The 14,289-nt window shown below is 49.1% G+C and overlaps 1 protein-coding gene across 1 annotated transcript; it reads left to right on the forward strand.

The window, feature by feature from the left end:
- The first annotated feature begins 990 nt into the window (after positions 1-990).
- Positions 991-10,284, forward strand: RAB3D (RAB3D, member RAS oncogene family). The gene is made up of 5 exons (XM_039873140.1): positions 991-1,174; positions 2,492-2,755; positions 3,516-3,634; positions 3,723-3,847; positions 7,471-10,284. The coding sequence occupies exons 2-5, from the start codon at positions 2,528-2,530 to the stop codon at positions 7,656-7,658; spliced, it is 660 nt and encodes a 219-aa protein (XP_039729074.1). The 5' UTR covers positions 991-1,174; positions 2,492-2,527; the 3' UTR covers positions 7,659-10,284.
- The last annotated feature ends 4,005 nt before the right edge of the window (positions 10,285-14,289 follow it).

Consider the following 14,289-nt stretch of genomic DNA (forward strand, 5'->3'; position numbering starts at 1 on the left):
GATTGTCCAAGATTCCATCATGCTATTCAGAATGAGGCACAATTTTAAACATGAATTGTTTATTTTTGGAATTTTCCATTTAATATTTTCAGACCATGGTTGATTGCAGGTAACTGTAACCATAGAAAGGAAACTGCAGGTAAAGGAGGACTACTGTACAAGCCAGTGCATGATTTGCCACATTTTCCCTTCACCACAATGAACAATGTGTGTGAGAAGCAAACCTTGAGTATTGGCTACCGTGGAAGTTTGGGGGCTGCTTGTTATTGAACATATGCCAGCCCTTCCTGACTGATGCATGTCATCTCCAATCGTTCTCATGGAAGTCCTTAGAGGCACCTGCTGATTCCTTGAAGCAATGAGGCTCAGAGAAGCTCAGGAAGTGGCTTCAGGTGGAGTTGTTGGAATCTGAACACCAGCAAAGCCTGAGCTGTTATAACTGCAGATGCTCTCCTGCTGGCCTGAAGAAAACTCTAGGCCCTCAGCTGGGACCGGATGTGTCAAATTTCCTTACTGTGTGACCTCAGACAAAGGGCTGTCCCTCTCTGAGCCTCTGTAAAAGCGGGATTAATTCCAAGGGCCCTTAAGAGTATTTGACAAAGGAACCTAGCCCACTTTAGGGTCAGGCGCTGCAATTTTCAGATCGGAACCCACATTTAACTCTATGAGGTGGAGACTCTTGTCATCAACCACTTGACGGTAGGGGAAGCTGAAGCCCAGAGAAGTTAAGTAACATATCCAAAGTCACAGGGCTGGAAAGCGGTGGATCTGGGATTCAAACCCAGCTCCAGAATCCTCTCTCAACCGCTCTGCTCGTAGTAGGAGCTCCATAGTTAATTAAGGAAAATGTAAAGTTTACTGTTGGGATCGGGTTCTAGACCGCTGCACTCCGCCGCCACCTCCGGCGCACCCGCACGCACCCCATCCCAACTTTCTACAAGCCCCGCCCCGGACTCTGCCCCGCCCCCTCCCCTGGGAGCTGCCCCTCCTCCCCTGCCTGGGCGGAGCCGGCGCGGGATCCGGGTGGCTGCGGACAGACTGCTGCGGGGTGGGGGTCGCGGCCCACGGCAGGCCGCGAAGAGTTCGGAGGCGGAATCCCCACTGGCAGCGACGCCCCGCGAACGGACCCTCTCGGAGGGAGCGCACGCCACCCTGCACCTCCGCATCCCAGCAGGTCTGGAGGGACAGGGGGGTCGGGGGAGGACCCGGGGAACAAAGCCGGGCGGCGGGGGCCGCCTCTTGCCTCGCCCTCACCCAGCTGGACTCATCCGGGAACGTTAATGGGGCGCGGGCGGGGCCGAGAGCCCAGCTGGGAACACGAGATGGGACCATATGGTGATGGGAGGAAGCTCCTGAGCGCCCCTGCACTAGCTGGGGCGCCCCAAGTCCAGCGAAGGAGAACAGGGCCGAATCCCTGGACCCTAACCTAGTGCCAGGCGTGAGTGGCGGTCGGCAGATGGTCAGAAGTAGGTGGGGACGGCTGACAGGTGGGCTGGGGGTGGGGCGGGGGCCCCAGCCTCGCAGCCCTGCCCAGCTTGGGGAAAGGCTTCCTGTCTCTTGTCTTCCCCTCCTCAAACTCGTTCTCCCGGAACACGGGGTGGGGCTGAGGGCAGGGCAGGAAAAGGAGGCCGGTTGTGCTCTCCTTTAAGATGGAAAAAAGCCCCACAGGCAGTTGAGAAAGCTTTGCCAGGGTTTCCTCTGCGAGTGTGCCCTCCATTCATCCAGGCCTTCTGGAACTTCCTCGTACAGCTCAGGAAGCAGCCATAGACAGCTGGGGAAACTGAGGCTCGGGAAGGCCATGCTGTCTGAGGAGGTGTCCTGGACCCAGATGAAGAAGCCCAGCTGTAGGGACAGAGCCAGGAAAAACAGGACGAAGGGTGGAAGGGTGTGGTGGTCCCGGCGGTAGGGTTCTTGATTATTAGGTGTCCCGGCTGGTTTCCTTCGATCTGAGGACGGTCACCCAGCCTCTGTGGGCTGGCGTGAGTCAGCTCTACCTCGAGCAGTATGGGCCTGTCCCCTTTGACAAACAGAATGTAGAAGTATACATTTCGAGGCAGAGCTAGGTGTAAACCTGGGCTGGATCCACTGAAAACCCCCTCCCCATGGAGGTCAGGGAGGGGATTAAACTAGGATTAGGTGGGGGCAGGGCAGGCACCCTGGTGGTGGCTGACACCTGCCAAAGTCAACAAGCCTGGGATGGGGGGGGCTCTATCCAGCTGGTGGGGGGCGGGCAGCTCACACCTGGGCCACACCAGCTGCTCACCAGGGGGCAAAGTCCACACCAGCACCTCTGCTGGGTCTGGTTCCTCAATAGCCAGAAGAGGCACCCCGTGCACCCTGAACCTGGGCCCTTGCATTTGACAGACATCTTCATTTTCCAGAGGAGGACAGAGCATCCAGCGTAACTTGGCCTCCAGGTGGCAGAGCCGGAGTTTGAACTCAGGTCTGATATATACACTGGAGCTGCGACTGGTATTTTATTTCTCTGCAGGGCTCCAGGCCTCCCCCCAGGAGGCTCCCCATCAGGATGGCATCAGCTGGAGACCCCCTGCCGGGCCCACGGGATGCAGCGGACCAGAACTTCGACTACATGTTCAAGCTTCTGCTTATTGGCAACAGCAGTGTGGGCAAGACATCCTTCCTGTTCCGCTACGCGGATGACTCTTTCACACCTGCCTTCGTCAGCACTGTGGGCATCGACTTCAAGGTCAAGACTGTCTACCGCCATGACAAGAGGATCAAGCTGCAGATCTGGGTGGGCCGGGTGGCTATCCATGGGTCTACAGCTGGGGAGGGCCTAGGGTTCCTCCAGGAAAGTCCGTGCAGAGGTGTATGGCTGCGGGAGAAGGGCCCAGAGTCGGGGAGGGGGCGTGGGGTAGGCATGAAGAGCAGGGTATATTATCTATGAGGTGAATTCATCAGGGTGAGGGGATATGCCCTGCCCCGTGAGATCCGAGGGGGAGGTAGTACTGACCCAAGGCAGTTAGAAATCCTGGTGACTAGTGGGGAAGAGGTTTGGGTACCATCTCAGGTGCGAGTCCAGAGGCCCCCACTGAGCCTGCCTGGTGTCAGAGCCACTGCCCTCCTCCCAACACAGCTTCTGGTAACGATTGTCATGGAAACAAGCACCAGGGTATCTGCATCAAGATGATACCCTCTGACCCAGCTGGCTGTTTGTGGTCATTAAATTGATTCTTGGAGATGAGGTCAAAGAGGCTTTTAAGTCTGTAAGAGGCCACTGACCCCTCATAGTGGGAGCTCCTCAAGGGCAGGGCCATGTCTCTCCCATCAGACTGGAGATCGTGCAGGCAGGCCCATATTTCTCCGTTCAGACTAGAGACTGCTGGCAGGTCCATGTTTCTCCCATCAGGCCAGAGCACGTACAGGCAGGTCCATGTCTCGCCTATTGGGCCAGGACTGTGAGCACAAGGCAGTACCTTCCTCAGACAGGGCTCTGCAGGGGTGGGGTGGGGGACAGGGTGGCTTCTAGCCGGCTGACCCTGCTGTTTCCCCAGGACACAGCGGGCCAGGAGCGCTACCGTACGATCACCACAGCCTACTACCGAGGAGCCATGGGCTTCCTGCTCATGTATGACGTTGCCAACCAGGAGTCCTTCACCGCCGTGCAGGACTGGTGAGTACTGGCTCACCGCTGACCCACTGACCTTTGCCTTCTCCCCTGACCCCCAAATCTCTGGCCTAACAGCCCTCAAACTCCACAGGGCCACACAGATCAAGACCTATTCCTGGGACAATGCTCAGGTCATTCTCGTGGGGAACAAGTGTGATCTGGAGGATGAGCGTGTCGTACCTGCTGAGGATGGCCGGAGGCTTGCCGATGACCTTGGTTAGTGCCCAGCCTGGGCCACAGGCCCTGGATCTCCCAGAATCAAACCTCCATCCTCACGCTCAGGTCCCAGGTCCAACCACAGTCACCAACTCTTTGCTCTCTCAGACTGCCTGCATGTGTGCCACCTTATCCATTTAATTCCAGGGGATTCACCCACAGATCCCTCCTCCCTGACCACTGCTCTGGGAATCCAGACTCAGCCAAACCATATCTGGTAACATCCTCACCCATGTGGGAAAGTAGTGAGTATATCAAATCGTAGTACTGTTAGTAGCAGAGAAACTTTGACAACCTCCCAGATGGCTCACAGTGGAGGAAGCTGCAAAACATAAAGTGTATTCACGTGGTAGAATACTATGCAACCATGAAAAAGGAGGAGGGCATTCTTTATGTTTCGTTATGGCAAGATTTCTGGGATTGATGGTTAAGTGGGAAAAGTAAACCACAGAATAGTGGATATGGCTGCCTCCTTTAGGCCAGGAGTCAGCAAACATTTGCTTAAAGAGCCAGATAGGAAATATTTTTGGTCATAGAGCCTCTGTCAAACCCTACAGCTCTGCCTGAAACCAGCTGTAGACAATACATCAATGAATGAGCGTGACTGTCTGCCAGGAAAACTTGATTTACAGAAATAGGCGATTGGCCAGGTTTGGCCTGTACCTCGAAGTTTGCCAACACCTGCATTAGTGTATGAAAAGGATGAGAATAAGAATATAGCCTAAATGAACTCTGGAAGGGTACAGAAGAACCTAGTAACAGCAGCGACCTGTGTGTTTCAGAACTGGGAGGCCAGGCACTAGAGGGGAACTTTTCAGTCTTATCTTTTTGAATCAGGCGAATGAATTACCTATTGAAAATTTGAGGTCAACAAAAATCTCGTCCTGAGTATTCCAGTATTCTAGGCTCTCCCGGGGCTTTCCTTCTGGGCAGTGGTATAGCTACCGTAGGGAGTGCGTGTTAAGGACCCAGACTCTGGAACTAGGATCCCAGTCTGCAACCCATTGCTGTGTTACTTAGGGCACATTGCCTCCCTTCTCTGTGCTTCTTTTGCTCTACCTAGGGAACAGGTGAAGCAGTATTTACTTCGTAGGGCTGTTAGATTAAATAAGCAAATGCTGGTATAGATTGAACATTAACTCATATTATTTCTCGATCGCTTTGTGATCTTGTTCTGGAGACTCCAGCTCTCTAGGCCTGCACTTCCTCATGGATCGAATGGGGATGATAGCAGCCCCACCTCATCCAGCTGTCATGAAGGTTAAGTGAGTTGCGACACGTGAAGCAGATATAACAGAGAGGCACCTGTGTAGGTTTCATCTCAGTGTTAGCTGGCATGATTGTGAACTGTCGTTGATGCTTGCATTTAAAACTCTAAGAGCCACATAGCCCACAAAGCCTCAAATATTTACAGTCTGGCCCTTAACAGAGAAAGCTCATGGACCCCTGGACTACAACGGTCCCCTTTCTCCTTCCTCTTGCCACCAATTTGTTGGAGAAACCTGGTCTTTGTTCTATAGAATGTAAATCGCATTTGAGATTTGGCTCTGCTCTCTCGTGGTGTCATTTAACTTGCTCCTCTGTCCCCTGTATTTCTGGGAATTCCAGCCTGGGTCCCATTTCCAGGTGTGCTGGGGAGCCCAAATCCCCAATTTGCCTGGAAATGGTAAAATCAGCTACAACCCAGTTGTGTGCTGGAATATTTGCCCACACCTCCTGGCAGAGAATACCTGGTGACTGGAGGAGGAGGGGATTCCTGCTCTGCCTTTAAGTTTAAGATACTAGAGTACAAAGCAGGAGATAGAATTTGATCCCAATTTTGTAAGAAAACCACATATACATGCACACGTGTGCATACACACACGCGCGCACACACCCCTATAAACCCAACTCCAACAATCGTATATTTGTATTAAAGTAGAAAGCTAAATACCAAAACGTCAATAGTAATCACTTCTGAGTGATGAGATGATAGTTTATACATGTCTTGATATTTTTCAGCAGTTTCCAGCTTCTCCAGGAGATATTTATAATCAGAAAAAAAGTATTAAAACAAAAAGAACTCAGATTATATGAGTTAGAGCCACACATAAGAAAATGCCAGATTTGCCCAGGAAGACAGCGGGATGACACTGATACCTCTAGGCTCAGAGTAGAAGATCTGAGTTTGTGCCCTGCCTCTGTCATTAATTCATTCATCCATCCGTCCAACCGTCCAGTCATTCAGCAAGTAGTTCTGAGCGCCTGCTCTGTGCCTGGCAGTGGCTGCACAGTGATCAAGGCAGACGGGAATCCTGCCCTCTTGGAGCTGGCGTTCTAGTAGCAGAGACGGATAGGAAACGGATCATTACAGTCTTAACTATTTAATTACAATTACATTTTTATAGTGCAGCATGACAAGTGCCAGCATAGAGGCCCATTTACCCTGCCGTGTGTATAATACGGTGGGTGGGTGTTTGAATTTCTGGCCCACCTTGGCATGGGTGGCAGGTAGGGACACATTAGAGACGTCTCAGAGGTAGCTCCCTGTAGGCAGATCCTGAATCAACCTTTCAGGGGGTGCAAGAAGGATCATCATATACACCCTTACATTCAGGTTGATGGGACATTTTTTGTAACAAGGGACCTTGGGCAAGTTCCCAAAGCGTTTGTACCACCTTCCACCTTTGGGAGGACAAACAAGTTATGATGGTCGCTATGATTCTAAGAAAATACTCAAAGCTGCCTCTCATCCTCTCTCCCCAGAAAGAGTCAGCCAGCCTGCCCTCCACACCAAGGCCCAAGATGGTACAATAGGAATATTTATTACTATTTATTTATTTACATTTAAAATATTTACTTAATATTTATTGTTGTTTGAGCCAGGCCGCCCGGGTGTGAATCCCGGCTCTGCCATGCGTTACCTGTGTATATTCAGATCAATGACTTTTCCTCTTTGTGCTTTGGTTTCCTCATCTATAAAATGGGTTATAATAGGGTGAACCTCAGAACACCATTAAATGTATTCATTTATATAAAGCACTTAGAAAAGTACCTGCCACGTAGTAAGATGTAAGCACTTACTATAATTAATTATATTATTATTAGCACCATTTTTAGTGCATTCTGTAGGCCAGGAACCCTGCACATCACATGCTCTCCACGAACACCAGGAAACCCACCGTTATCCGCCCGACCAATTGCAAACTGGTGGTCCCCCAGACTGAAGCCAGTTTTCAGCTGTGTATTTTCCAGAACATATGAAGTACTTGGCTCCATTTCAAAAGTCCACGTCAACAACTAGCTTTGTGGACACCTTTGCTGTATAAGTCAGGTAAAGCTCAGCTGCAGCCACCTATGGGTGCCCCGTGCCCTCTAGGCACTGGAATGATACTGCCTGGACTGTTGCGGACCTGCCTTGGGACAAAGAGATTCTTAGGATAGTTCCGAGCAGGGCTGCTGCCACAGGTTTTTATCATCATGATTCCCATTTTATAGATGAGCAGACTGAGGCTTTGAGACTAAGGCATTCAGCCAAAATCCCACAGCTGCATAACAGGCTTTACAACCCAGACTTGGATGATACCACAGCCCAGGCTTTGCCCTTCAGGGTCTCATGGGTGTCCCCACCTATATCTGTCCAGGTTTCGAGTTCTTCGAGGCCAGTGCCAAGGAGAACATCAACGTGAAGCAGGTCTTTGAGCGCCTGGTGGATGTCATCTGTGAGAAGATGAACGAGTCCCTGGAAACCAGCTCCAGCCCTGGAAGCAATGGGAAAGGCCCAACCTTGGGAGATGCCCCACCCTCCCAGTCCAGTGGCTGCAGCTGCTAGACATGATCCCCCACCCCTGCCCACCCGCTCCTGCCTCGGCTTGGACTGTGACTGAGGCATGAGCCATAAGGGCTGTTTCCAAGCTCAGGGCGCCCCCTTCTCCCTTGCCAGGTATCAGCTGCCCCTCCTACTTCTGCATGGCTCATTCTCTCGCCATGGCCACCAGCCTGCCCGAGCAGCCCCTGTCACAGGCTGCAAACACTGGCGACTCTGCATCAGAGGCAGGGTCTAGGGATGTTGATGTGCACGAGCTTGCTGCTTTTCAAGCGTTTGAATGGGGGTTGCTTAGTAGAGGGGCTTCCACAGTGCCTTCTGGGTTAGATCCGTTGTCCACGTCCATTCTGTTCTGGGCATTGTCTGAGGTTCACGAGCTGGCTGAAGATGGTTTGTCTTTCTCATGCCATGTGGGTTCTCAGAGTTCATCTTTAGAGATTTGGAAGGTGGCTCTTTGCTCAGGGTCCCCTGCTGTGGTCCTGAGCCTGCCCACGAACCTCCTCCGACCTCGAGGCTCCAAGGCGAGGAGGTGACTGACCTGGGCAGACCCTCCCTTCTGGCCTGCGGATCCTCTGTGAAAGCAGTATTAAAGCAGCTTTTCCCATTGTCAAGGGATAGGGATTCAGAAGCCCCCTGGCTTCAGGGACCCTGGAAGTGCCTTTTAAGTTTCCCTAGAACTCCACATCACCCATGACCCTGTTTTGACTTATCTGTGGTGTCGTTGATTCGGGACTGAATTCTGGAACTACGTACCGTGTCTAGCCAGGCAGAGAATCAGCCAGCCCTGGCCTTCATGCTCAGGGCATTGTGCAGAAGTTAATCTCAGAGCCAAGAGCCTGGTCCCTCCCGCCCAGACCTGCCTCCTTGGAGCCCATTTGGCTGGTGATGTTTTAAGCAAGATCTTGCCACATCTTACATCCTGCTAGAAAAGGAAATTAAGCAATGTTTCTATAACCTGTGCCTGCTGTTGACTTTCTGATGTAAGGACTTGGGCTCCTCCCACTTGAGGGCCAGTGAAGACCCAGTACCCAGTGTCCATTTCCTGAGCCATGTCATCGGTGGGGCCTGGTGATGAGACATTTTCTGCTAATGGAGGAGACATTCTAAGGAATGTTTTGGGTTTGAGCTGGACGGGCAAGATGGTAGAGTTGTGTAACTGCTATTGCCACATGCATTTCATGATACAGCTTGAGAGTGGCAGACAGATGGGGGATGGCCTGGGATTCGCCCCTGGTTGAAGCTGGGGGCTTCTTTTGGGAGATTATGTGCAGTTTGGGGATCTACATCGTCACATCCCCTGACCCAGCTCAACAGCCCATCCTGCCCACCTTGCGCAATCTAAACTTCAGTGGCATGGCACCTCTTTCTGTTCTTGAACTCTAACTGACACCCCATAACTTGATAGACACTGTGAGGACAGCCTAAGCAGATGGTTTGTGTTCCCAATTCCACTCTCATAGCCCCTGCTGGCAAGATGACCTGTAGCCTTAAAGATCTCAGCCTCCTTTGGGGCACGGGGAAGGCTTGGTTCGAGTTTAACATGGCTCTTACCTTTATAGAAGCTCTAGATTGAATTTATTTCTAGAGGGCCCTATTTACCCCTTACCAGGGTCTGCCCTTAGGGCTTCAAAGTGAGGATATATTTGTATGCCAACAAATCAGATGACTGAAGTGAAACAGACACGCTCCTGGAAACAAAATGAGAGGATCTGAATGTTTGGGGTGGGAGTCAAAAATGTTAGTTGCTTTAACATAAAAAACAAATGAAATTAGCTAAGAAAAAGGCTTCTTAGAATGCACATGGCCTGTCAAGACACACTTGGCCAGTCCATTTTCCCTAAACTGCTGCTATAGAAAATGGTGGGTCAGAGAGCTGTTACCTGAGGGACGAGCCAACCGTCACTGCATATGCGATAAAACCAGCATTGGCTGTAACTTGGACCTAACCTGGCCTAAGCTTTCTGTTTACACAAAATTTTTCAACAGTCCAGCTTCACATAGCAACTGAGACAACTGCTTCGAGTTCTCTCAAGACTGGGATAATGTAGTTTTTTTTTTTCTAAATATAATGGAAGTTTTTATTTTATGATGTTTGGGAGGAGGTTTAATTCAAAATGGTCTCTGGGGAACAGATACTGATGTCCTCACAGATCACTGTGGGGAATTGAGGTTTGTTTAGTTTACAAACAAAAATTAAACCAAAGGCTATGGGAAAACCACCTCCCAACTCCAGGGAGATTGGGATCTCGAGCAGTCGCCCGAGACTGGGTCCTGCTGTCCCTTCTTACCATTTGCTTTTAGCAACTTGTCTTTCCACAGGGATTTCGGTGGGAAATTGTCGTGGCCACCATGGTTTGGGGTTCTGCTTTTTTTCTTTTTCTTTTTGTCATCTCTGGGAATCATATTCCAGTGTCTTTCTCTCCTACTTAGAAAAACAAGTAAGGGGTGAAATTTGGTCTCAGTGTTGAAGTACAAGCTCCGCTAACTGGCTTCTGCACAATCCCAAACGCACTACGGAGTGAGCTCCGGACCTGCTCATTTCTATCCTGGATGTGGTTCCCCTGATCTCCACTTGGAAAGACATGCACTTTTCTCCACAAGAAAAAAAAAAATTAAAGCCATTATGCCCAGATGCAGTTGTTCTTTTATTTCCATTAGTGAAATGTGATTTCTAGGAAGAAGGCGATTGGATGACAGCCAAGCAGATGGTTGAGGGCCATGTGTGATGCAGCAGATCTCAGATTAGGCCAGGGAGGCTCACAGGCCTGGGGCTGTGTCTAGCTGGGACTCGTGGCCACCACATTGGCCCTAGAAAGTTCCTCTGTGCAATGGGCAGGGAGAATGATGCTGCCCCAACTAATCTTGCTGGGAATATCTGTTCTCCCCACAGCAGCCAGGGGGCGCCTGTGAGCACCCAAGTCTGGTCAAGCCTGCTCAGAACCCTCCATGGCTCCCACCTGACTGGGAGTAAAGCCAAAGTAACCTGCAAGGTTCTGCATGATCTGACTTGGCACCTCCCTTTCCTCTGGGCCCCTACGTTTGATTTGCTCCAGTCACATTGGCCTTGTTGCTGTGTGAACGCGCCAGGCCCCTGTCTCATGGCCTTCGCATTGACTGGTTCCTCTGCCTGGAGCCCTCTTTCCCCGGGTAGTCACACGGCTTCCCTCGCTTCCCCTTTTAGGTCTTTCCACAGATTTCATCTGTGCTCCCCACTCCTCCATTTAGTTACTCAGCCCTTCTCCCAGCACTTTTGATGTCTCTCTGTGTCCCCCTCCCCATAGCCCCTAGAATCTAAAATACCGTACAGTTTATTCATTTGAATTGTCTTCACTGTAATGTTAGCTTCTCGAATGCAGGGCTTTTTTTTTTTCACCACCACACCCAGCTCTTCATGTTTGATACAATAAAAAAGAAATGCATGATCCTCTTCCTGGTTCCTGGCACACATCTAAAACCCAGGGAATCTCCAGAATGCTAAGAGGTCTTTTGTATGCTAATAAGAGTACTGGACGGTGGCTAAGTAGTTTCAGGATGGAAGCTAGTCTCCAGGAATACCAAGCCATGTTCAGAAGGTCGGCACTTTCAGCCCAGTGTCTGAGGAGGGGAGAGGGGCTGGAGATTGAGTCAGTCACCAAAGGCCAGTGATTTGATCAGTCGTGCCTATGTAATGAAACCTCCATGAAAACCCTAAACAATGGGTTTCAAGAGCTCGGCGAACACATTGAGGTGCTGGGAGGGTGGCACACCCAGAGAGGTGCCCTGGTGTATCCTTTATAATACACGAAGTAGTAAGTGAAGCACTTTCCTGAGTTCTGTGAGTTATTCCAGTTATCAACCCTGAAAGGGAGGGAGGATGGCAGGAACCTCCTCACTTTGTAGCCAAGTCAGACAGAAGTGTGGCTCATCTGGGGACCCGATACTTGCGACTGGCATTTGAAATGGGGGCAGTCCTGTGGGACTGAGCCTTTAAACCTGTGGCTTCTGATGTGAACTCCCAAAACCAGGTCTCTTGGCCAGCTTGGGTCCCAACCAATAATTGCCATCAGAGAGTTGGAATGTGTTGATTGGCTGGCTGGGATCATGTGCCCACGCCTGAACCAGTGACCGAGGTCAGCACAGATGGAATGTGCTGATTGGCTAGCTGGGATTACATGCCCACCCCTCTTGGCTTAGTGACAGAAATCTGAGAGGTAGGCTGGTTCCATATAAAACTAGGTGTGTTTTCCAGCAGTGGGAGATGATCGCAGCGACAGCAATTATGGCATGTGCCCATTTTATTCTCCTCAAAATCTCCCCGAAAGAAAGGTGAAAAAATTAGATAAACTATTATTTGCGATCCTCAATGAAAGAATTGATTCTAGCTGCTATGGTCACTTAGGTCAATAAGGCCTTGGATTACTGATTCTCAGCAGTGACCATGGTCACCCTTAGAATCATCTGGATAAATGTTATAAGTTCCCATGCCCAGGCCACAGCCCAGTTCAATTAAATCATAAGATGGGGAAATGGTGTAACAGCAGAACCAGCTCAAACTGGTCATATCTTGTTTCTAACGAGACCCAGAACCGAAGTTTAAACCTTGGATTCACCACTTAAGAGTAACATCTCTAAACCCTTAACTGTTCCCCTCAAACAAAGGACTGGGGCATGACCAGAACCTGAACACTGAAACCCTTTCAGAAATGAAAGATCTGTTATCCAGGAAGATCTAGTGCTAAAACCCCTTAAAAATTGTCCTGAACCCTGGATTGGGGAGTTAGATTTGAGCCTTGTCTCCTGTCTCCATGCCGGTCGACCTTACAAAAAATAAGAGCTTTCTTCTTTTCTCAAAAGCTAGTGCCATAGCATTGACTTCTATGCACATCGGGTGGTGAGCCCTTGCTTGGTAACAATGGGGACCAGACTTGAGTATTTTGCTAAAGCTCCAAGGGGGTTCTAATGTACAGCAAGGGCTGAGAACAAGTGAGAACAAGGAAATATGGGAGAGAGAGGAACAGGTAAAGGCACCATAGAGCAGCAGCAGCAAATCCAGAAAGTGTGGAATTCCCAGTGTTCCACACTCTTCCTGCAACAGATCAAAGGTGGACGGGGTTGGGGAAGAGGAGGAAGAATCTGGAGCAGCAGTTCTCAAAGTACATTTGCTGTGCCAGCAGCATTGCCTGGGAACTTGTCAAGAATGAGGATTCCTGGGGACCCCCCTCTCCAGATCTCCTGAGTCAGAAGCTGGGGTGGGAGGAGAGGCACTTGTCCTTTAATAGAACTTCCAGAGGATTCTAAAGCATGCTCTAATTTTATAATTACTGGATTTGCATAAAAGGGACACAAGAGACATGACAATCGGACCTGATGTGCGGACCTTGTTTAGATCCCAATTCAACAAAACTAAAAGTAAAAAGACATTTTTGAGCCAATTAGGAAAATTTGGTGATGGCCTGGGTGTCGGGTGATGAAAAGGAATGGCTGCTAATTGTCTTAGCTGTTGTCTTAGTTCATTTGGGCTGCAATAACAGAATATCATAGACCAGATATTTTATAAACAACAGAGATTTATTCCTCACAGCTCTAGAGGCTAGGAAGTTCAAGATCAAGGGCCAGCAGATTCAGTGATGAGGACCAGTTTCTTGGTTCATGGATGGCTGTTTTTTTCACTGTGTCCTAACAGGGCAAAAGGAGGGAGGGAGCTCTCTGGAGAATCTTTTATAAGGGCACTAATCCCATTCATGAGGGCCCCATCCTCATGACCTAATTACCCCCCAAAGGCTGCACCTTCTAATACCATCACCTCGGGGCTAGGTTTCAGCATGTGAATTTAGGGGAGACACACACATTCAGTCATGTGTAATAATGCCATTAGGGTTGTCAACACAAATTTATACATTTTAAAGATGTGTACTGAAGAGTAAAGGAGGAAAATGACATTAGGATTTGTTTTAAATTCAAAGAGGAGGAAAGGATAATGAAACAATGTGAAAATTTTGGTGATTGCTGTATCTGGGTGATGGGTATATGGGGGTTTCTTTGCGTGAGTTATCTTTTGTGAACATTTTAGGTTTTTTTTTCACAAAATAATTTACAAAACAAGACAGTTGCATGAAAAGGCAGGTCATGTCATCTCATTCGGGTACTTAGAATTAAAATCATTGACAGCTAGTGTGAAAAATAAAATGGAGGAGACAGGAATCAAGATGACAGGGGTTTCCCAAATCTTTTATTATCAATCTCCCTTCAGAAAGCAGTGAGTGACACAGATAAATAAAAATGAGACCACTACTGCATATTAAAAATCAGTGTGGGGGGAGCACAGGAGAAAAACTTGAGGGCGCAAAAGGATGGAGAATTTTTTTAAGTTACAGATTTCTTGAGACGTAATTCATATACCATGCAATTCACCTTTCTAAAGTGTATAGTTAAGTGGTTTAATCCCTTTACATTTAAGGTAATTGCTGAGAAAGTAGGATTTATTTCTGCCATTTTGCTATTTATTGTCTATTTGCCTTTCTTGTTCTCGTTCCCCTATTCATCCATCGTGGCCTTCTTCTGTGTCAGATATTTTCTAGTGCACCGTTTTAATTCCCTTGTTTTTTCTTTTATTATATTTTAAAGTTATTTTCTTAGTAGTTTCCCTGGGATCACAATG

This window comes from Pteropus medius, unplaced genomic scaffold (assembly GCF_902729225.1).
Source record: "Pteropus medius unplaced genomic scaffold, Ma_sr-lr_union100, whole genome shotgun sequence".
NCBI lineage: Eukaryota > Metazoa > Chordata > Mammalia > Chiroptera > Pteropodidae > Pteropus > Pteropus medius.